Source organism: Zerene cesonia, chromosome 6, assembly GCF_012273895.1.
Source record: "Zerene cesonia ecotype Mississippi chromosome 6, Zerene_cesonia_1.1, whole genome shotgun sequence".
In the NCBI taxonomy this organism is placed as follows: domain Eukaryota; kingdom Metazoa; phylum Arthropoda; class Insecta; order Lepidoptera; family Pieridae; genus Zerene; species Zerene cesonia.
In genome coordinates this window covers 5,811,189-5,837,581 of record NC_052107.1, presented here as the reverse complement: position 1 = coordinate 5,837,581, position 26,393 = coordinate 5,811,189, and the positions used below count along the sequence as shown (strand labels likewise).

The window sequence follows — 26,393 nt, the reverse complement described above, 5'->3', positions numbered from 1 at the left end:
ACGAATGTTTCATGAGGACTAGCGAAACACGTGTAAGCTGTTTATGAAACAAAACTCAATTTCTCAGTATATAATTGTTGTCTATCGAATGTATATGGGAACTTTATATATATAAGACCTCAATACTATTTTACGGTAAACCTATCATGTATTTCGTGAGTACAATACATTGTTATCTCAAAACCTTGGTAAAATTACGGGTATTAGAGAAAGGATATGAAATCTGGTTACAGTTGTACCTATGAATGCGTAAATCTATTGAGTGCCTTTACGAAGGTCGAGTATTCGCCGATATTAAATATTATCCTCAATGTTTTATTAGAATTTGATTTAAAAACCATTCAAATTGGTGCAATATTTTATCATTGGCTTGTAACGGTAACAGTAACTCGTTGGCAATGTACCGACTCGGGTAATATTGTGCTGTCTTCTATTGTTAATATTCGTGTGTGATAATATGTCTTTTTACTTTTATTGTAATTCATGTTTAATTTCAATCCACAAGCGCAACACACCCAGCTTGTAGGTCCTACGTTTCAATTAAGCGATAAATATGTAATTATAAATAACCAATGTACAGCGTAAGCATTTATACCGAACAGAGCGTCAAGCATTCGCATAAACGTTACATTACAAGGAAATGCTCGTAAATACTGTAGTTATTAACATATAACTAGAATCAAACATTCTGCTTTTATTTTGTTATTGTAGCCTTATATTGCCTTTGATAATAACGTGCAGATGCAGGGGTAATGCAACTTTAATTATTTTATAGAAAAACAACATAATATTATATTATTATAAATAAAACAGCCCTTGCGTCACCAATCGACGTACGATAATAATAAAACTACAGCTGTTTTGATCCGCAGGGGGGAGTAAATATTATCGCATTGTAATTTAACCTCTGATACGTTTACGATAAACGATGGAAACCTTCCGAGTCAAATGTTATCGAAATGAGGAAGGACGTGTGAAATTCCAGTCTTCGTTGCGTTTTATTTTGTCAATTCACTTGAAAACATTATTGAAGATACGCGTAGGTACGTTTACTGTCTTTAACGATTATGAAAAGAAATAAATGACCGGTTTGATTGAGTTTCTCACGAGCTATGAGTTACGAATTCAATTCAAATAATAAACTTTTAATATTCTAAGTTCAATCTATTAAATATCCTCCTTACAGTACATTTATAACGAGGAAAACATTATTCCATGTAGAATCCCAATGGTATTCCTCAATGGATTTCCAACACCACATGACTAGTATATTTGCGAACCTTTGTTTGTATTTTAAATGAGCGTGTATGAATTCTAATGATTAGCTTCGTAGAACACAACACGTGATAAAGTATCTGTGAATTTAATTTGCATACATAATCAAATCTGATTCATAAACAGCGTACTAGCTGATTAATGAATCAAAATATTTATGTCACAAACTACTTATTTCAAATGATCTACGTAATTATATACTTCCATACTACGTTATACTACGATTGTTTATTTTGTGGTGAAACGTTATCTACAGAAACGGAATTTTTCGGTATAATTCAGTGTGTACCGGGGTTTTCCTTATCATGTGCATATGCCTAATTAAATTACATTTAAATAACTCTAGCTTCAATAATTAAACATGGTAGTTAAAATGTTGTCTATGCTGTTTTACTTCACTCGTAAGATGTTTTCAGTATCTTTAATATTTGTTAGCACGACGGTCGATAAGACAAATAATAAAAGAACAGTCCCGTGTGTATGCTATGTTATATTAAGCAGACATGTTATCACCCAATGTTATATCGGCAATTCCCTGTAAATAACTTGTCTATAAGTAGAGTAAATACGTCACACGTGACCTTAAGGAAACATTTTTTCCAATTCAGTAAAAAATTAAGCGGTGAAAACGTCAATAACAAATATTACATTAAGGTGGATGACAAAGAATTAATTAAAATTATTTATGCATTTATTGTTTAGGCGAGGGAGTTAAGAATACTAATTTAACACCATGTTGCAACGTTATATTTTTTTCACGTTGATTTTAATGAGGTTTATCAATTTTACGTCGCTACTACCCTGAAAAAAGATAACATATATTTTAAAATACAGTATTTTGCTTTTAAGCATTAAAAATATTAAACAAGTGAATTTAGAAATATCTCATTTTCACAACTTATTTTTTTAAATATTTTAAATTTAGGCTAGTCTTAAATACGTATACAACTAAATACAGTATAATAGATATACTCTACTGTATAAAGGATAAAATCATCAGAGAATACCGTAATAGTTCAGACATTTTAACTATATATAACTTAGTACATAATGTGTGAAGAGCCTAGCAATAATTATAAGAAGCATACGATATCAAATAAGGAAAACAGCAACAAAGTGCACGTAGAATAAAGTTTCTACCTTGCAACGATAGTTCCGCACTGATAATGAGATTCTATAGCGTCACTTCCGTTTTCGTGAAATATAGCAATACGATACGAATACAAAGAGTGTATAAACAATGTTTATTTTTAACATAGTTTATCCATGGAGTATTTTTTTTTTTTATAAAAGAAAGCGGACAAACGAACAAGTAGTGCGTCCATTATCGAGCGATCACTACTGCCCATGAAAAGGTTTATGAAAAATGTATATAGAATAAAAAAAAAGGTGTGTATGCGATTCACACACGATAGAAGTGAAACTTCAGTAAATCGACAAAAGAATGAGATGAACTTATATAAAATATAAAATAGTACATATGTATATTTCTGTCTCATTCTGTGCCGGATTCATTCTACACATTTTTGTATTTGGTCTCTTACCTGTCGTTTTTTCCGTTGCATCAGGTTTGAAATCACAACGATTCTAAAGAAGTTTCACTTCAAAATAATTAAACAATTTTATTGTTGCTATTAATTCTAAAATCTAAGCTACGTATATTACATTAATGAACATCAGTAAAACAATTTATATATCATATGATATACAAGACATCTGACAAATAATAGTTAGCGGTCATTGTTATTTTGAAGCAGTATAATATCATAAAATGCATGTCATTGGAAGTTAAATAATAAAATTATGCATACATACATCCATATCTCATAAATAACGCTATTTTAATTCCGGGCACGCAACATCATATGCATTTTTATTCATGAAGTTTTTGTTTTTTTCAGAATCAGATCTCACCGGCCTTTCACACGTTGGTAAGTTATCATTAAACATTTATTTGTCTAATATAATTTTACATAAAAAATCATACGGCGGTTTTTCATCAAAACGTGGTTATTCATTAAAGTACTTATTAAATTATATTAATCATCACCTCATTGCGGAATAGGCCACAATGTGATCTAGTTATGTAGTAAAAAAGGTTGATGTGGTTTAGGGTGGAAGGCGGATATTATTTATTTGTATAGGAGAGAAGATATCACAATACTTTAATTATTTTGAACATAAACTTTGAAGATAAAAACATTAAAAATGCTAAACAAAGATCATTTAAAGATATTTATTGAAAGTTATGTTAAGATATATGAACCGATTTATTAGAAATCATATTCTGAAATTGAATTTCGATTATCCTTAAAAAATAATTTGTATATATTGGTCAACAATTCTTTAATATTTATTATTCTTTATATCACCCCATGAATATGAATATTATTAGATTTTCTACTCCAATTTAACATAGCATTAGCAATCAGAAATAAACCCTATGAACTTAGGTACGTAGCGGTTTTAAATTACAATTTACGTGCACGTAAAAATGGGTTCATTCTTTTGCTCCATTTTAAAATACATTAAAGGTAGTGACTGTTATATGGTTTTAATGCAATAAAGGCTATCTAATATATGTAACAACTAACAAGAAGGCGCGTATCGGATCTCCCTTAAAGGTGTTATGCTTAGTATCACGTGACGGTGTAACCATGTATTTATATACGATATTTATTTATTTTGTCGTGTTGATTTATTTTAAGTTAAAATCAGATTTCCTGCGTCTCAAAACTCAAACATTTATAAGGATATTACTTATACAAGCACTTTTGAATCGTCATAAAACAGTTTTAACAATTACCATCGGCTTGGAAAGCAGTTTCTTCAGAGTAGAGCCGGCAGTCTATATCAATTAACAGGGTAATATTGAGTACCTGTAAGTATTGAGGTGAAGGCACATTTCTAGCTAATAATAAGCCATGAGGCCATATATTATATTATATTTCAAACGACAAATAGAATATACTTATACTATTAGTTTATATAGACGAATGTGTCGATAAATATTTTCCTTTTAAAATACAAACACTACTAGCGAGGTCTCGCTTTATACATGGTTAAACCGTTAATTAGTGTCTTAATTAAAGGATACAAATGCGTAGTCCAGTGCTAAAAAACGAATCGTCCTGGCATATAGACATAATGCGCAATTAACACTTATAAAGTTTGCACCAATTGCTTGTAATTAATTCCGGGAAAGAGCAAATTGTTTTGTTTTCAGCCGCTATTTTTATTTTTACAACGACGCAGTTTGTTTTGACGTTATCCAGAATTCAGACAGAAGTTGGAAAAACAATGAAATTTTAATTAGATTATTTACGATTTGAGCGGCCAAAAACAATTATTTCTGATGTTGTGTAAAATGATGGATTTTTTTTTAAATTGATAAAATCCTAATAAATGATTCCTATCGTTATTTTCATTATTTTCATCATCATTGTTAAATGGTATTCTGTTCACTTATTAAACATAATACATAAAATTATTTAAATTACATTATCTAAAAAATAACATCGTTGGTCTATATTTTATGCAAATTGAAATGTATAGGCAATTCAGGCCGTGCGCACTTTCAGCTTAAATTACGATTGAAAATGTTTACATATATAGTAGTTAACAGAAAATTTATTGCAATTACTTCGGAATGTCGGATTCGCCGTAGTAAAACTTTCTGCAGAAATAAGCAAAAACAAAAGTGCAAATCCGCTGCTTACAATCAATCGATAATTTAAAATTTAGATTAACCTTCCAAGAACATTAATATTTCGTTATTATTATTAATTAGCGAGCAAAGAAGCCAAAAATGAGAAATCGTTTATGTAATTTTTACCCAATAACCTTAATCAATCAGACGGAGACCTTACACAAATACCAATTCGTTCTGTTTATTTCTATTGTGTTTAGGGAAATCATTATTGTTGCTGGAAAAGTACACACAAACTAAACCTTCCTCCGATAACAACTATTCTTAATTTTTCTCCATTGTCTTGATTCATTTACTTTACTTTAGAAGTCTGAAAATTACTCATTCGATATTATTAATAAAAGGCAATTTAGCAAATGCTTAATCTCTCAGTCTCATATGAGACATAATAATGCGCATCATTATGTAACTAAAATAGAATGATTAACTAAAGACAAAAGAGTTTTACAGATTAAAATGCATCAGGCAACAGCTGTAGGTTTATAAGCAATTTAGCTATTAATTAAACCTTGACATAAGATATTACGTAGCTGCGTACCAAGGCTAATCACCCATTCCAAACGGGAAGAAGACAAGCGGTGATCATGTAGTATTACAAATATAATTTGCGCGTTTTGCGCAGATATTAATGGCGCAATAAAAACTAACAGTGACGTCACATTGCGAGTCGTGTGATTGTGATGTAAAACGCATTGCCGTAAACAAACTATTCTATAACATACATGTAAGTATTATACAACGATATATTTGTTATTGTTTACAACACAAAACACACTTTATATCGTTTTAAATGGAGGCATCACACACAATTTGTGACGCAGAATCGAAAGACGAACAAGGTTGCAACTAGATCCAGTAACACCGTCAGTTTCTATGAGTCATAATGGTTACACAATTCTATTTATTTATCTTTGAAGTATGTACGCTATGTAGTAAGAATTACTGTACCCAGAAGCGCGTGTTACGTAATTAATTAGCTACGGAAATATCATCAGTTTATTTTCCACTAACATACGACATAATCGACTTCGCTGGCTGGAAGAGTCCGAGATGTAAAAAGAATTCATATTATATAATAATGAAGTGTAAAATTTGTTCAAACACCAATTCAAACAAGTTGAAATTATTAAACCGAAGGCCGAGTATGTTTAATCACCTGTGTTCACTTGATATATACTGCATACATCTATACTACTATTTTAAAGAGAGCGAGTTAAGTCTGTGAATTTTTGAGTTTATAGTATAGTTATAGTTGTAGAAGCTAATCTCAAGAACTACTGGAACGATTTCAACAATTCTTTCACCGATTGATTTGAACGAGATCCTATGGTGCTATTAGCTAAATATTTACCACGGGCCACGGGCTAAATATGTACCACATCGAAACATCCAGTTTTATTGTACTGTCAGTCGGTCAGGGACGGAAATATAAAATGATTACTGGCATACAATTTGATTCAAGCAAATACAGTGGCACGGCTATCTATATCTTAGCCATTATAACTGAGTTTTATTTATATTCTCATTATATTCCATGTTACTAAAACAATTGATATAATGAATGTGATCAATGATTTATATTAGGAAATGGAAACTAGTCGTTGTTTATTTATGATTTTTAGTTAATTAGTAGTTCTACGACGTATACTCACAGCATGTAAGTATACTTTGTCTTGACTGCTGAGTGCTTGCTTTGGACATTACGTTTTACAAAATTATCAGTGTAAATGAAAGTTTGTATCTATGTTAGGTACATACTCAATGACACCATTTGTGTTTCAAACGTCACCACAAGTTTCAAACGAAGTCATGCTGTTCTCGTAGTACATATTATTGACTAATAAATAGAATGTTGTTGCATATTTTTTTACTCTCCGCCTCCTTGGTACAGTGGTTAACGCGTCAGCGTAGAACCGAGGGGTCCTGGGTTCATTCCCGGTGGGGGCGCACAAAAAAAAAAATTTCTCGGTCTGGCAGGACACAGAAGGCTGATCACCTACTTGTTCGTAAAGAAAATCGATCAGTGAAACAGATGTACATCATCTGCCCCATATCCCACTAGGGGACACGGGAGTTCACTTTTTTTTGCATATTTTTTTAACATTTAATTGCCATTCCCTTAAAAGAAGTCAAAATAAATTTATAAGAGAGTGCCTCCGCAGGATGATCCGTACGCGTACGTTGATCCACCAAGGATATCTTTTGTCTTTTCATTGTTACTTCTTACAACTATAAGAATTATTTTCAATTGTTTACATTTAAGAGTTTGGCAACCTTTTAACAAGGTCACCGTCAAAGCAATGAACCGAGAGGTACTCGTCACTGAAGTTGGAATAAAAATATAGACTTCTGGAGTTCTGGATCGTTGTACTGTGGCGTAAATAAAAAACTAGGTTGAATTTTGCTTAAATCTGCGGCTAATACAAAGTATACCTTACAGCTATGCATAAATTTTTTGTAGTTCTGTACTCAAAGGGCAAAACGGGACTCTATTTCTAAGGCTCTGTTTACCTTTCTGTTCCATCAGTCAACAAGCTGTATCTCATGATATTTTCTTGTGTTTGATTTTATTATTATTTTTTGTATCTCATGAACCAAGGTAGTTAGGTAATTGAGTTAAGTTTTATTTTTTTAAGTTGATGAGTGGATAGGTGACCAATTTTTATCGGCAATCGCTCTGAAGCTTATTTATACAAAACCCTTTTTTTGCGAGTTCTACTCGCACTTGACTTGAAATTTAAAACCTAAACAGGTAATAAAATACGACTATTTCGTAATACAAAGCAATGTTAGATTCTAATTCTTCAAGGCCATTTTCAGTCAAATGATTTTAAAAGCAAACTCACGTTTTGTTAGTAACTGTATTTTATGTTTAAAGCACAGAGATTAACTATATAAAGATATCATAATAGCCTCTCACTAAAAATAGAAACTATTAAGATAATAGAATGACAAGCCCTTATAAGCATTATTCCTTACATTTAGTATTAACGCTGAAGTAGTTCCTACAACTAGTTTTCTTTATCGTCTTATCATTATAGAAACACATATAGTATTTGTTGTATTTAGAGTTTCATTCTACATTTGGTCTACGTAGCTGATAACGATATATTATTTTATTTGTAGTATTCGTAATATTTTTTAAGATTTCATAATATGTAAATGGTAATGAAGTTACGGTGTACATTAATTTTCCCCGCTAAATAATGGAGTTTGGAAAATTAAAGCTATTTTTTATACCTATTTAATTTATTAGATATGTACTAACGTCTTATTATATGATATTTCTGAAGGAGCGGCGAAAAGAAAATATTTTTGCAATTTGCGTACTTTGAACGCTAAATATTTATTTCTTCAGGTCTGGACTTCCTTCCATCAGGTCAAGAAACGACTCAGGCAGCTGACAATTTATGTATTAATTTGAGTTTCTAAAAAGATTTAATTTTATAAAATGTTTGTTTTTCAACTAGGCATGGTATGGCGATAACCGAAGCTATGAGAAATAAAAAAAAGAAAAGATAAAAGCGCTGAAAGGAGTCACGTGGACGATTTTCATGGAAAATAAAAAATATGATTTGTCCTTTCTAAGATCTCCAACTAAGTATATCTGTACCCAAATTCATTCAAATCGGTTAAATGATTGAGGTGGAGACAGACTGACAGAGTTATTTCACATTTATGATATTAGTAAGTAAATAATAAAAAAGTAATATCTCCTTTTTTGATCCGTGTTCAGTTGTACCTACTATATTTGTATTTAATTCTGTAAGTAAACTAGTGGCCTAGATATATCTAGGTGTCACAATATATGTGTGAATCGATCCGTATAAATACCACGCTGGGTAACTATAGCCACAGGCCGTTCTATTTCATCAATAAAATATTCATGAGAACGTTAAATGTATCTATATAAGTTTGGCCGTGACCTAAAGGAGGACGGAAATATAAAGTACACGTCGATAATACTGTTTCAAAACTTTTGAATGCTATATAAAATCATAATATTATTATTTGGGATATTTTTATACCAGGACATTATCGACCATAGCCTATATTACGAAGGTTGTCTTTAAAAGTGTGAGTATCTGAACCGATATTTATCATTTATTTAAAAGTATAAACGCCAGGGTTGTCCGAACCTTGAAGTTTGATTGGCTGATGAAGAAATGTACTGATATAATAGTCAGTATACAGTTAATAAACATTTCTTTATGTCGTCCTTTCCATCTGTCCTTAGGTACAAAAGTTCAGTTTGTACACAACGAATCTGTGTCTATTTTGATTCTAAAAAAACATTTTAATAATTCAATTCTAAATATCGAACTAAACCCCGTGTTCAGATAAAGTTAACGACTACTGGGAATCGCATTTGATTCTGTTGCTAATAAATGTCTCAATTCCTACAAACTGTTAAACTCTGTAAAATCCAAATGCAACGAAAATTAAACTCTTTATAAACTTGCGGAGGTGTTGAATTCAATTAACAAACCAGTTATCTATTCTGTGTTGAAGCCATCAATCCAAGCCGTGGCATACGTCCAATATACGCAAACGGTAGTTTTTGAAGATGCCTTCTATCGTCTTTCCGCAGCTTTGTGTTTACACAGTGGACATGAAACAGTAACAACATGGATTTCTCAGTTCTAAACCTTTCGTCAATTTTGTTATTGTTTGATAGCAGTAGTGTAGTTAACTACGATGTAGGTGAAATATCAAGATAACAATAGAATTTAAAATCTTGAAGAATTTGTTTCATATTCCTTTATACCTAATGCATATGTTGTAATTAAAATTTTAAAAATTCTGATCAGAAAAGTCAATGAGCCTTTCCACAAACATTCTTTATTATTAAACATTTGAAGAAAAACTTCTACCTGCTTTGTTTTTCTCGGAATCGTATATTTTTAATTGAATGTTTTAAAAATATGAATCCAGGAACATATGTGTGTAATAGAGTCTCAACGAGATTCTGTTAAAATGCTTATAATTAACTGAAATGTTTTCATAAACAATACGTCAGTCACTACCACAAATTATATTATGTATTATGTTGTTTGTAAAATATAAGTAAAATTTATTATATTTTAACCCCTGTTAAGTAAAGACAAGTATTCGCCAATAAAATTATTAAAACATTTACCCTATTTGCGCACACTCGCAATAATCTTAACCAAATCTACTGAGAGCTTTTTAAAGTGCCAATCTGTCTCTGCAATACTTAAATATTTACTACTCCTTATATAAAGGTAAAGGGACTTTGAAACAATAACAAATTTTAGTTTATCTAGAACCTAATTGCGGATGTTCGTATAGTTAATTTCATCATCGAAAGGAACTCACACAAACAGACAAATAGCGCACACGTGTATTTTCAAACAAAATCTACTGTACCTTAATGTTATCTACTTATGATCGAAACCCGCATTTCCGATGTGGCAGTGGAGATAATTTCTATCAGGTTCCAGCATAAGCATCAATCTGTCTACGGTGAAATTCGAATATAAAGTTTAATAGGTCACACGTGCGTAAGGGCCCGCCCCAGTTTAATAGTGACGTCAATAGAGACTTATGGCTAACAGTGTTGCCAACGTTAAATCCATTTTGTGCGTCTGTAAGTACATTCTAGTTTATTGATTTTAATGTTTAATTTTGAGTAACAGCCATAATTTTTATTTGGTTTCCTTCAATTTAGTTATTCCAAAATGATTTCGAATCAGGGATTCATTCTTTTAACACTTTGACATCAAATAGCAAAAACCTGATCTAAATGTTTTGCTTATATAAACACCATTATACTCCCTCTTATTTAGCTATTTTAATAGACACAAACGCTGGCCACAACCCCTATAACTATTTTTAATTACGTCTCAATTAATGTTCTATTACAGTAGCGAGGTTATAAAAGATACGAAAGGTCACCCTTTACGTAGCTCAGTTAGCCCTCGTGTTACAAAATATATTTAGATGAACGTTACAGTTTGTATGACGTCAAACCTGACATTTGGGTCTCGTTTGGTAACCGCATCTAATGGACGCCTCGGGTTATAACTAATTATTATATCACATTATCCGCACTTCAGATATTTATGACTATTGATTTTAAAGTGCTTTAGAAATAACACAAAGCTGGCGCCAAATGTTGAACTATAAAGTGCAGTAATTTGGCAAAATATTTACCGAAACTGACATCAGTTATGAAATGTATAGATATAGCCACTATGTAGTAGATCATTATATACTTATAACTAAATATAAACTAGCTAAAAAACTGAGCCAGTCATTTAAATAGCAAGATATACACGAAACGATGAAGGTCATTGCAATTAAATTGATATATAGCTAATAAAAAGGCTGAATAAATTGAAAGGAAACATCAAAGTAATAAGAGACAAAAGCTTTGATTAATAAAATAAATATCCTACGTAATGTGAATTTAGACATGGCCGAGACGCGCGATCCAACTGCGTCAGACGCAACGACAGATTTAACCAGAGGACCGTTTTAATTTCAAGTCAACGAACCCAGAGGACGAAACATACGAACACACAAGTTAGCAAACAGGAAAAATTTACGTTTCAAAACTGCTTGTAAAGCTTCAAAACACCGTGTGTATAAATTATTATTAATGCTTAACAACACGGGACAACTTTTGTCATGGGTATTTGCAGATATTTTATTAGTAAAGCTCGAACCTCCTCGTTTTGAAAAGTAGCAATCATGTTTTATCATTTTTTAATCATTCTTTAATCTAATTTAAATTAATTAAATAGGCAAGATCCTATCAAGATTCTAATTACATTAAGAATTATCCTATTTATATCAATTCATTACAAAATGTGTTGCATACTTGTGTAGTTTTAGTCGTATATATTACATATATATAAATGAATTTAAACTCACTAGGGACAAAAATAGCAGCAATCAATTGAACGATCAAATTCAATGTAATACATCTATTAATCATATCAATGTAAATATGAATAAATCAGTATAAGTTGGTCGTAAAAACGTAGAGTAAATATTCGAAAGCAGACGTGCAGTCTGAAGAGCGTACAAAATATGTACATCACTTATTAGTTACGAAGTGGAAGCATGTACATACCTATATTTAACTTTTTTTCGGTAACTGTCGAAAAAATTTTGTTGTTTGCGTAGTATTATGTTGTTTGTTGTTGCTTAATATTCTTATATCTACAAACAAGTTTGGATTATGGTGAAAAATAAAGCAAAAATGAAAGATAATACAAAGTCCATGTTAAAATACGCTCGTGTTTCGAATACTGATTTACGCTGTGTTTGGGAACATGACTTGTCATCTGAAGAATGAGGATATAATTCATCAAATTTTCGTATTTAAATATTCGAATGTTAAATATCTCTACTAAATATAAAAATTCTAAATTGTGAGCTTTTCGTTTCAGTTTGGGTTAAGATGGCGTCGTATTAAACGTTGTGGAATATTAATTTTATTATTTATGTATCAGGAAGCGACGTCTTCCTGGTGCTTCAAGACGTTTTGGTAAATATGTCAACAGTCCGAAATCTCTAAATGAATAAACAATTTGATAATTGACAATGAAACATGTTATTTAAAAATTGCTTTTAAATGCTCAAACACCTTACCAAATTGCAAATAGCTAGTGAATTAAAAATAACTTGTAATGCGAATGAATTCGTTTCCGTAATCTAAAAATAAATTACAACCTGCTGATCGATTATTCTAGATCTAATCAGAAACGTTGCCAATATCTAAATTTGTACACATATATATTAAACGAACTTGAGATATATATATTCACGTAGTTTGACGTTAAAAGGGTAAACTGACTATAGATATTTGCTGGTTGGTTAAGGATCTATGCTGTAAAATCTGTGTATAAATTGATAAACTGTTCGCTCTTCCCTATTAAGCTTCCGTAAACAAGAAACTGTGCAGAAAATTTATAACAGATTTAATTCTATAATATTCTATTATACAATGGCCTTTGTGCATTTATAGCGATATTTTTTACAATCACAAATGTCAATGAGTATATTATCTGACTCTTATAGTTTACAGCAAGAACATTTAGTACTTACTGTTTTATTATCTACGTAATAATATGTGCAGTAAAAAGTACACTGAATGGAATAGATGCGGAAATAAACATAAAATGGCGTTACACGACAATATTTTTTTAAATAATTTCATTTTTTACATTAGGTTGTTAAATTGCTTTGATACATATTCTTTTTAAAAAATAATGCAAACATAGTAGTCTCTTATGTTATAAAAATCTATGAGGAAACTCGTAATATCTACCGTCAATAAGTAGAAAATAGGAAACAGTTTATACCGGAAAATCTTACTTCAGAAGGAAAACAGAAAATATGTTTTGGAAAAGGGAAAGTACCGCCTAATGTCTTGTATTTAAATACAACAAGCTTTTAAATTGGCTTATTACACATTAATGGTAAATTAACTTTATTTATTAATTTAAGCTATAACGAACTATTATCATGTTCATCATATTGGTAGTCTAATGTTTTCACACGATGGCTTTATAATAATGGTTGACCTTACGAGAATTACTACTATACTAACAGCAAACTATAGAATTGAATTGCAGAGCCACAAACAACATAATACTATACGCCGCTATCCTTACTAGTTTTTTCTTCTAAATTATAATGTCTTTCTTTATTACGAACAAGAAAGCGTGGAACTTATAACTATCCACTATCTTTATTAAGAACTATTGTTATGATATTCTCAGTCTTGGAGATATATAAATATCTACTAGCTGCACCCGGCAAACGCTGTTCTGCCTTACTCTTATCATTTAGGGGTATGAAAAATAGATGTTGGCCGATTCTCATAGATACCGGATAACCACAAAAAATTTCATCAAAATCGGTCAAACCGTTTCGGAGGAGTATGGCAACGAAAACTGTGACACGAGAATTTTATATATTAGATTTATTCTTCATATAACCAAAGCAACAGTTTCTCAAGCGAAGCAAATTAATAAAAATTGCGAATTTAAAGCGTGTTGCTATAGTGACAAATAGTAACCGTGAACAAAAATAAGTGTGATAAAGATATTTTTAAACATGTATGTTTATGCCGTTTGTAAGATTAATATTTCTAGTAATATTTTGATAATATATCATAAAAGTGTCTTTAAATAGTCTTTAAATAATTTTTGTGTTAATAAAATTAGCTTTGTAAAATATATCTTATGTATCACGTCGCTTAAAAACATTGTTGGTAAAAAGATGTTTTAAATCGATATTGGTAACCCACTGAATGGTTGTATAACGTGTAAATGAATGTTCCAGAAAAATAATCGTAATGTTGGCTGCTCTCCGCAATAATTTGACAGATTTTGTAATATATGTTTGCGACCACACACAAAGAACGTCACTGACGATAGTTACGAATGAAAAATATAATATTTTTCACGTTCTTAGAACAAAAAATTGGAACGCGGGTTTCGTATTCAGTTACCTTCCATAATAACCCTGTAACAAATAATTTGACCTATATACTATTCCTTTTACATTACCGATAACATCTAAATAAACCTGACTTTTCACGATTACAAACGTCTATCAAGATATCATTTGCAAGGACACGTTTTCGTCCGATAATTTTTTGTTGAACATTGGAATAAAGTTTAAATTCGTTAAAATAAATTGACGGTTTGTTTGCTTTTCCATTTTCAAATTTGAGGTGAGCTCATTATGAAAATGGGGCCCATTTCAGCGTAGACTTTACTGACGTCATTGAGTTATACGTTTTGATATAACGTCTATAATATTACACAATAAAAATAATTTATGATTCGATTCGTCTTTGATCAATAATGATGAATGGATCTATTTTAGTTTCATCATTTATTTTTTAACTAGCTGTGCTTCGTGTTTTCACGTATGTCTCGTCATCGTTCTATTTTATAGCCAAACAGCCTTCCACGAACTATTCACAAAAAAATAATTTTTCAATTCGAACCAGTAGTTTTGGAGATAAGCGTGTTCAAACAAACAAATTCTTCAACTTTACATTATTTATATCAATCACAAAAATTCATTATATTATATACGCTTTTAAAGGTAACTGAATAATATACTGAATTGTAGTTAGCATTATTTGCTTTCTTATGTCTTTATATGTTTTTAATATTGTGTGAGGCTAACTAAGAAGACTTTCAGGTGGATATAATATGTACGGGACGTATAGCGTCTGTCTGGGTTATTATTACGTTTTGCAAAATGTGCATTTGGCGTGGTTTCAACCATATCCTCTAATTCTGAGCCAAATAGTAAACGGCGTGTTGTCTCAGACGCGCCGTCGTAAATATTGCATGAGTAATGAAAGCTTATCATAATTGTTTACGATTTTTATTATATTTAATGCAGTTACTTTAATCTAAACCTTGGATCAACAATTACCACACTTATCGAAAATGTGTACCTACTAGCAGTTCGCCCCGGCTTCGTCTGTGGTACATATAAAGCCTATATCACTCAGCGAAATTGCAGCTTTCTAATGGTGAAAGATTTTTTGAGTTTATCCATTACGAACAAACAAACAAACAAACAAAAATAAAAATTCTTCCTCTTTATAATATTAGTGTACATAGTGTAGATTATTGTAGATATCGTTCCACTATGTGAATTACTTATTGCTTTTTAATAAAGAATTCAAATAAAATGGAATTAATGAAATAAGAAAAATTAAACAATAAGCAAAAGCGTTGAAATACATGGAAGAACGGTATATCAAATGTTATCTAGATAGATTATTCGTCTTTCTGTACCAATTAATTTATTGCTCATCAATCTTCGTGTAAAGTCTTATTTGTTTTCTTTATATATTTCAGATGCCTAATTCTTTCTTATAGTTTCCAATATATATTTCAGCACTCATGTTTATGAGTTTATGTTTGCTTTCCCTGTCTTTTTTTGCACACGCACCTGGAAAAAACTACTGCGTAAAATCGGACGCAGCTTTTGCTTTTTGAGGTTAGTTTCTATTTTCGATTTTATAGTAACTAACAGTCGCAAAACCTGTGTGAAGACGGGGAGTTTTCCTTGTATATATTAATATTTATAGAGTAAAATAGATAAGGCATTCGCGTAACATTTGTGTGGCGTTCTTGAGGTCAAGATTCTACCGACCTTGGGATTTTTTTATAGAAACCAACGGTCTTTGACGCATATTTATTCATTAACTTTTTTTTTTCATTCAATTAATATTTTCGTTTCGTGTATCTTGGTTGTAGTATATTCTCGAACATTCCACGTTTAAAATATATTGCTGTCTATAATGAGTTTTATAATGTGTAATTTACATGCAAATACCTAAATAATTATAATATATAGGTACCTACTTATCGTGGAATTTTGTCTACACTAACATTAATACAATGCAATGTAAGGAGTAACGACAGATCTTCAAATAAACGTGAAACGTAAGTTAATACAGGTGTTTTAATATTTATTCAAACAAGACTATAATTAAAAGGCCAACGATGGTAAAAGGCCATCAAAAGTCTATGTTTTCGTATGTAGGTAAATAATTAACATTTGATTGTTCGAAAGCTTCACGCACCTTTCCAATAAGTAATTAATCTTTGTATTTTGAGTGAAGAAAAAATGAAGTGGTATATATGAATCTATTTAATTTAGTCTGTGAATATGAATATATTTAAATAGAACCAATTAGCAGAAAATATTTAACTTTGCGTTTAGATTTACGAACTATTAATCGAAGATTTTATAATTATCTTGAAAGCTAAGGTAGGTACTTCTTCAAAATTGTACAGTTATAAAGATGGACTACCGTTTAATGTATTTTAATTTAATAAAACAAAATAACACAATTTGGCTTATCTGTGGTAAATCTTTTCTGTATTTTTCGACTCATGGCAGATAAGTTAAGGGGCTTCGTGTGATTATTCATTGTGACAATCACGGGGTTACTGTGTGTAGGAAAATACTTAAAGTCATCCTTATTAGCTTTATTACCACTGTTAGATACAATAAAATCTAATTTATGTTTATATTGTATTACGAGGCTTCATCTAAAGCGTAATTATGTTTGTTTAAGGAGACGCTTGCGATATATTTTTATTTCTATATTTCTGAATTTTAAGGCAGTCTAGTATGATACGATAAGAAGCTGATGTTTTATATTTGAATTTATTATATAAGTGAAATACTTACGAATAGGTAGATTGAATATTGTAATGCTTATCGATGTAAGATGGGCTTATATCAATTGATTTTATTGTATAGGTTAGTACTAAGATAACTATTTGATATTCTTGACTGTATCAGTAATAATAATTTGTACAGATAACACTATAGACCATCATAATAGTTTGTATTGAACCTGCGTACAATATCAGAGAACGATAGTGCACTCGTACCTACTTACATACCGCCATAATACCGTCAGAGCAATTACAAAACAAAAAATACTTTTAGTGTGTAAAAGTTTCACAAAAGTATGTAAACCTTCACCGATACAATGCGCGTAAATGATTCGAATACACAACGTGTATGACTTTTAAAGGTTTCAATTTCCGGCCTCAGTGAGACAGCTCGCAATTACAAAACATGTCACATTGTAATCACAACAGCATTCGATATTTCCTCCTGTAGCAATGCAGCATCTTTGTTGATGAACCTTTGCGGTTACAGTTAGTACTCTCTTTCTTTGTTATAAAAAGTATTGGTATTATCATCTTAAATTAACTTCAACATAATTGTTTTAAAACGAACCGCCTTCAAATTGTCAGAACTAGTCTAAATGTTAACGGGACCACAGTGCAGGTACCAGCTTTCGTATAATAAGTATCATAAAAATCAGTTCAACCAGCAAAAAGTTATGAGTAACAAACACAAAAAAACGATATACAGTCGAAATGATAACCTCCTCCTTGTTTGAAAAGAAACATTTGCGTTTGTTAAAATTCTTAGTTTTATTACAATTATAAACCACCGAATAATTCGTGCTTGCGCCGCATAAAATGTTCCGCGTAAGATATGGCAGCGTAACCGCCGATTGAAAACCCTTTATCTTCCCCGTAATTATTGATGACAATTGACATAAGATGTTAGAACGTTCCATAAAAGCGAGGTTGAATAAGTGGTGTCGTGGCTACATTACCTAATCTATGGCAGCACGGCCATCACGTGCCGAGGCGAATCACCCGGCGACCGCGTGCAGTCGTTACTGTATAGTGTTTCAATGTAATTATACATGGCTACAGTTGATATTCACGTATATTCCAATGTGTGCATTAACACACAGCGATATGATTTTGTAAGGCTGTATGTAACAATAGTCAAATATTTCATCACACGCAATCAGTTCATATATATGTGTTTTCAAATAATACCCAAAACCCGAAACTCTGAATTACAATAGTTTTAAACTTAATTTAAAATTGTTTAAATGTAAAAAAGAATAAAAATTGCTTAAATGTAAAATGATATTAAATATGACTACGGAAGCCAGTCTTAAGGCAGCATTTATTTATAAAGTGAGAAAATTATCAAAGCAAGAAACAATTATTGCATTATGATTGTGACGCAATTGTATTTGTTATTATTTTATATGTCGGTCTATCTGTTGTCGAAAAGGTCAATGACAAGATGAAATGGCTCTGAAATACTTGTTTGCTGTAATAATTAATTACTTTATGCATGTAATAAGTTAAAATTGCATGAATAAACGCAGTCACTGATTTAATAATATATAATAGATTCAAATTTTAATAAGTAATGGTAATCAGTTGGTTCATATTTTCTATATCATCAAACAATGCCAGTATGTGCGTAATTATTTGATTATGCAAAGCTTTATTTTTTATTTATTTTCAATCAATACTACTATTAATACCATCATTATTTCGATATAATATTGTGCTGGATTGTTTTAACTCATTGTAATAAGGATAATAGTAAATAATGAAGGAAAACCATTCCAAACCACACCAAAACCAAATTGTCTTGTCACCAAAGTGCGTAGGTGTGGGATTCATAAATTACTCCATTATTTACTTAGTTAATAACAAATTAGTAGTGGTTTCAGTTCAACACCATTTAGTAAATGGAGACTTAATGGCTTGTATGTTGTAATCCTTTGTTAATAATGTGCAGTTTTATTTGGTTAAATTTGTATTAACTAATTTTTTAAATGCTTATGTGATAACGTTCATCTTATTGCGCATTAACAACATAATATCTTTAGAATAGTAAATTTAGATAGGCCCAATTACTCGAAAATGATTACTTTTTTTATCATTAGAAGTGGTGATGACTAGTGTGGCGTATTAAAAAAAAGCAAAATGAAACGTTTCTGCGCAGTTGGCAAAATGTTCCATATAACAAAATATTTATCTGATAAGGTTTGCAATCAATCTACTTTTCTTATCATCGGCCTATTGATCTATCATAAATTTAAGCGCAAATCACACCCGATAATCCATTTTAACCATATCTGCAAATTCAAATACAATCTAACACATCTATCATTCGAAATAAAAACAAGGAAATACAATCTCCTTCATATCAGTTATGGGACAAGGTATACCCTTTTCAATACAATCCTCGTAGTATTCAAGAGTAGTACTAAATTGAAACAGGCAACGCGATTGAACGACAAATTATTGTGGCTACGGTTTGTTTTAGCATTAGGTGAAGTTGCAGCATGTGGGGCTGTGACAGCAACCGCGCGAAGGTACCGTGTGCGCTCCTAACCCATTGCCGAAGTAGGCCACACGTGAAGTTTTTGACATGACAAATTTTCTCACGTTAAAAAATAAATAAAAACGGACGGCCCTTGCACAAATTTAAATAAAATTATGAATCATTTACGATTGATGCAGTAGCTTCAAAAATGATCACCACAATGATTTGTTTACATAACAATTATATGCGATAACGATATATAACGAAATAGAAATTAAGTACATTTAACTATCTATGATGTCATAGCGATTGATTGACACGCATGCATTTTGATTGATAGTTCAAGTGTTACTATGTGAGCGGGTGTTGTGTACATTGCACAAGAAATGCACCACAATCTCGGGATGACGTAGCGTCGCCTTGGCACACTTGACGTACAAATATAGCGTTTTAAGTGCTTTACCGCTCCAATGTACTAAAACGCAGAAGCTGTGCAAGCGCTGTGTTGTATTGCGACCGCTTTATTATTTATTCTAATTTCCAAGCAGCTGTTCTCAATTTGTAGTATCACAATTCACAAGCAACATTCGATATCCTTGATTATATTGGAATAGGATAGGTTATATGGCACTTTTATTTCAAATTTAATGTTTCGTATATTAAGTTTAAAGTAATTTATGGGTTACAAATTCTAAAAATTATAGTCTAAATAAATCGAGAGGTTTTATATGGAGATATTATGACGATTATAGATATCCTGTTATTAAATTTGTTAAAAAGTCCAAATAAAATTCTTCGATTTATTTCTTATGGTAGTTACCATGACATAGAATTGATGTTACAATCAATTATGAAGTATGTGCATTATAATAGCCATTTCAATCGAAAAATTACAAAAATAGCAAAACTAAGAACTATGTAACGTCATTTTTATATCCGCAAAATCAACTAAAATATTAATTAAAGTGGTGAAATAAGCGTTCTTGTATTGTTTTCATATATAATTTACTTATAATCAAGTGATAATTTATTGGTAATAAAAAAAAAACATAACATTTTCATAACAACAGATAGAGACCAGCGGGAATTTTCATTTCGTCAGAAAGATTTGAGAAATGAATTATTGTTTTCGTCATTCGGTAAAACATCAATACGTCCAGTCATAAAAGTCAATTTACGTAAACAAGACCATTGCTCCTACTTTCGCAGGCACGTTGACTCATTTAGGTATTCCGTAGAGCAATATTAATTTCATTAACCACGTCAGAACTTTGTATCACGGTACACACATATTGTTATGCAATTATGATACGTAATGATACTATGCTATAAATAAATAAAATGTACAAATAATTGTTGCAATTTGATTTTATTGTTATACATTGTATCGTGAGTTTAGAGGTATCGCAGAAAAATATATATTTTCAAGGAAACGAAACCTACTGTTTTGTGTGAAGGCTAACAATTAAAAACTATTAAAGATTAATTTGTTAATATTCTATATACAGTAAAACTAACTTACACACGAGAATAAGGGACAGGCACTTTTATAAAACAAGAAACAGACATAAAATCGAAAAGCCTACTTTCCGGCTATGTAAAGTAATAAAATTCCTGATAGTATAAATACCTTATAGTACTAAATTTAAAAGTTTTATGATTATATAATAATATCACATTAGTTTAAAGAACTTACTACAGCATTATTAAATTAAGGTACGATGGCAATCCATGGAAAATTGTCGCTTTAGAACCACAAGATAGTAATTTTGAAATATAAAATGTTGAAACAATATTATTTTTAAAGAGCAATTTACACTCTTCTCCGTAGAAACTACTTTCCGAACTGGTGGTAAATTATTACTTTTGTATATTAAGACAATTCAAAGGCGCCTCTAAATGTCTAGCTTGCAATATAAATAATTGAGTTTCAGTTTTAAATTTTTAATCGTGCTACATAAACGTGCAACGCTAGTTAATATTTCAAGATAAGTTAATGTTACCAAACAAATGTCCGTCGCCGAAAGCATAATATTGCGATAATTTGCATTTGTCACTCGAAGGATGTCATGCACTGATTCTTCAGCGAGCGCCTTCAAACAAAAACAAACCTTATTGTTGCAACGACTCGTGTGTTTTTACAGGAAACAATAGAGAGCGTGATGCGAGTGTAGTAAAGAAATATTTATGTAACCGAGTGCAATATTCTAGATATTACACCGGTAGCCAGCTTATGCATTAAGACGCTTTACGAAGGGAATTATTTACAGTCGTCAAAGAAACACGATAATCTTGAATAGAATTGACGACTACGGACTACTCATTTGTGTTATAAACATAAGTTATGAATTAAACAGTTACTACATACTTGATGTTAACTAATTGTTATATGTCTGTTCGCTTTTTATACAAAATTTTCTCGAAATTTTCGTAATATATCGGAAATGTAAGAAGAGAAAGTTTATCAAATAAGTTGAATATGTATGTTTAGATAGCTATATGTATTTTAGAAACTTTGTGTAGATTAATTGTTTGAAGTTCCAGTTGGACATTACAGTGAAAACTCATAGCTGGTTAAAATCTGTATAAAGACAAAAAAATATCTATCGAAAGAGGTACTGACCGATACCTTCAACGTTATAAATTTACTATTATAATTTATACGTAGCAAAAATAGTAATTTAACTAAATTCGTTTAAACTTTATTATCCTCTTAATCGTTCGTCCTCTTAATCCTCGTTTTAACTTGAAATGGTAATAATATAACAAAACAATTAAAATTATCAATATTGTTCAACACATTATAAATTACAAAAGGAAATAGATTGTAATGGTTATATTATATGGAGCAAATTAAAATCATCCACACATTATAATATAGGCAGTTTTCTCTTAAAACCTACAATGAAATAATAAAATTTTTACTGTGCCGAAACTAGTGCAATAAGCATAAAAACTTGTCAATTAAAGATTTGTCTCTTTAGTAATCCCAAGTCAAGTTTTGTTAATATTGAAAATCCCAAGCGTTTAAAATAGTTGTTTGTTTTTGTAGTATGTTTGATTATATCTAATGTTATATAATAATTTATTATAGTTTTTCAAAATCAAAAACAATGACGATGAAATTGAATGACGTAAATAATTCACTAAAATAACATTATTATAAATATCATAGTATGTAATACAGACGATACAATTTTTTGTATCTTGTCAAAATTTGGAATCGACAAATTTTTATTCCACCTTAAATATGACGACATCATTTCAGTGTTTCCTTTAAATTTATTTTCTCTTAAATAAGCAATAAAAATATGAATAAAGTATTTTCTGTGGAAACAATAGCAAAATAAAGATACTGTTGTTTTATTTCACGGTCGTATATAATATTAAATGTTGTCAATTTAATATTGTCAGTAAATACCGTATAAAATTTTACATTGTAAATTATTGGTGTGTATGTTCAAAGTCAGTCGAAAAGCCAGTCGAAACTAAAAAGCCAAAACTCATAGCGGACCAAAAACACTTTTGATTACAAAAACAATTACCTTTAAGTGTTTTAACTGAGGTATTGGATAAAACTAAATCTTAATTCTATGCAAGTAACAGCAATAACTTATTATTACGTGAATGTGTTAATTAAAATGAAACCAAACTCAGCTGTTACTACAACATCCTTGTATTTACCAAATACGTAATTGGCCTTAACATTCTAAGTATTGTTGTGCTTCTTACGTAATTGTAAAAACTCCATACACCTTAAATTAAATAACTTTTAATATACGCATGCTTTTTATTGATACGGATTTCACGGAAGATAATTATTTTATGCGATTTCCCCATGTTACGTTTATTGTAATCGATGACATAATCTTTCAAATAATATTCAAACACGTAAAAAACCCGTCATTGTGTAAAATGCCCATATAACTATTGGGTCTGATATTAAACTTTACATTATATCAATTGCGTTCTCTAAAATTCACAAAATAAATTAATGGTCCCTAACTTCAGATGGCTATCGTTTCAATTAACCATTATTTTATACGAGTCTTTAGTTCCTATTTAAGAGGCGAACGTGTCACCGACGGAACCATAAATTATCTCTGTTTCATCCGTTAACCGTCATCGTCTTTATCTATCCTTCGCGATGACAAATTACACAGTTTGTCGTATAAATTACATATGAGTGTATTCACAGATACACCATGTACTAAATAGTATAGTAGGGTATCTAGAGTCTACTCGTCTGGCCTCATTACTGTTATGGGAACGGCCGATCGGCGCCGGCGCCGGAAGTTACTCGGCGAATGCACTGTTGATCGTTCTGATTAAAGATTCAAGAGAGCATGTAAAATGAGCCGAGAAAATACGTTAAATGCATAATGAATAGAGTTCCGCATACAATGAAATTACCTGTTAAGTGTTTATTTACAATATACAGTGCTGAATGTTAAATGAGATGGAGTTTGTAATTATATCTTGGTTGAAAATTAATATAGGAACAATGCCTATTTGAAAGAATAGTTGTTATATTAAGTGCATGTATGAACGTTTCATAAACATCATGTAGGTAAATTTTCGATCATCCAATCGTTTGTTTGTTAATAAACTCGAAAACTACTAGACCGTTTGTAAAAATTCTTCCACTATTAGAAAGCTGCAACTTCACTTTGACATACTCTATATACGTACCACGGGCGAAGCCGGGGCGAACTGCTAGTTTTTTTATAAAAATAAAAAATGCGATACAACAAAACTACATTTAAATATTTAAATCCAACTCTAGTTTCATATTGTATCCTAAATAATGTGTTACGTAAGATTTGAAAAAGATTTATACTCCCTCCATTACTTATTTATAACGGAAAGACTCATTTAGAAATACCATAACGGAACACAAGAAACATTTTACAAGCAGGAAAATAGCGCTTTAAAAACCCAACAAATAAAATTGAGAGATTTACAAAACATTTCAAATGTGTTATGCCTTACCTACGCTAATGTTTCTTTCATACGTGATATATTAATTGTATAGGAAATACCAAGTGTTCAGGAAACTGTTTAGTTGTGTACGGATAGGTACTTATCACAATTTCCGCCAGATGGTGTATCTTATTATACTCTTAATACATATGACTTTGTTCGGGTTCATTCAATATCATCATATTAAAACAGTTTTGCAGACACTCACACACTAATTACGTCTGTCAACGCATACATTGTTTTTGTCTCAATTATACAATATTTCAGTACGTCTATAATAATAACTTTGATGATACGTCGATTTATTTGATTTTTGGCTAAAAATATGTCTTTGCCAATAACCTTTGAAATTTATTAGAAATACAACATGAGGTAAAATTTTCAAATTTATTGCTTAGATATCGTCATAATATGAGCAAATGGAGGGTCAACTGAATGCATTCGTACAGATGACGGAACCGATGAAGGCCAACGAACGAGTATCATTTATCCCGTTATCAATCGAGCATTTGATACTATAAACAATTTACTTTTAACCGAGGAGATTTTCGAAAGAATTCTTGCAAAAGATCGATCTTTTATCGGTTAAGTACCTGGGAAATAATTGAACAGCGAGCTACATTGTGCTAGTATGTATGTAATTATACAAAAAGTTATTCACATGTTTCGAGTAAAAAAATACGCGCTAAACATTATTCTGGTCATATATTACACAACTAACATCTAATCGAATGATTCACCCGAGCATATTATATTAAAAATACACTAATAGAGTGCATGTTTTACTGAAGATCATTATTTTCATATGAATAAGGGATATTTCGGTTAGAGTTCAGCATATGACTAAATGATGTTGGTACCAAAACGTTGAATCACGTTAGATTTCCTACAGCGGTTAGTCATATTAAGATTTATTGACTCGAAGAAATTAATTAATTTTCTAGCTCGGATTTTGTTAGTAAACAAACTCAGCCGAGACACGAGTAAGAATTGAACTTTTCACGCATTAACGTTTTATAAATTTTATGACTGGAAATTCCTCACTTATTGTTTATCAATTATTATTTATATTTTAGCGCAAGCTTAACAAAGAACACAATAAATTAAATTTTGTTTAAAATCCTAGGGGTTACTGTACGAGTCTATTTTTGTCAAAGAATGTACATTTCCATCCGTTCGATTCACTTCTCGCTTTGGTCTTATTATAAGCTCTCTTTAGAAACTGCTCGTCAAGGTTCAAAGTACAACAAACTGTACAGTCGCTTTCATTTTGTATAACCTTCCTTCTTTCCTACCGCAGACGCATTTTGAATACAATACCACAGATGTTACTCGCAATGTTGTCTTAAGGTGTACGTAAACGTATCGAAATATCTCCATTAAGTTATAAATACGAAAATGTAATACAAATTACAGTTATGTTTAGAAATATCATTTGTATTATCGCGCTTAATTATAAAAAGTAGGTATATTGAGAAAAGGAAAAATAAAAGTTTCAAATTGGTACTTGTGCAATTCGTAATAGTTCAATGAAGACCAGTGGCATGCTTTTTGTTTAAGCCAAGTCACCTGCAATATGCCCTTTGCATAGCATCAAAAGAGCAGTGTTTTGCAACGTAGCTTGTAAATATCTACTTACATTTATAATCATAAAACTAACAACACACAAACATTGAAACTATTAATTATTTGTTCAAGGAAAAACCACTGCTAAAACATGAAGTGTCGTGTTTGAATGCTT

General features: G+C 30.8%; 1 protein-coding gene across 3 annotated transcripts in view; it reads left to right on the top strand.

The window, feature by feature from the left end:
- LOC119840482 overlaps positions 1-26,393 on the top strand; it is a 120,623-nt gene that overhangs the window by 72,871 nt on the left and 21,359 nt on the right. For 2 of the 3 annotated variants that reach the window (XM_038367115.1, XM_038367117.1), the window contains exon 3: positions 3,177-3,206. The exons of the other annotated variant lie outside the window; for it this stretch is intronic. In XM_038367115.1, the coding sequence (XP_038223043.1) occupies positions 3,177-3,206 (30 nt within the window). The remainder of the gene's footprint in view (positions 1-3,176; positions 3,207-26,393) is intronic. 3 annotated transcript variants of the gene reach the window in all.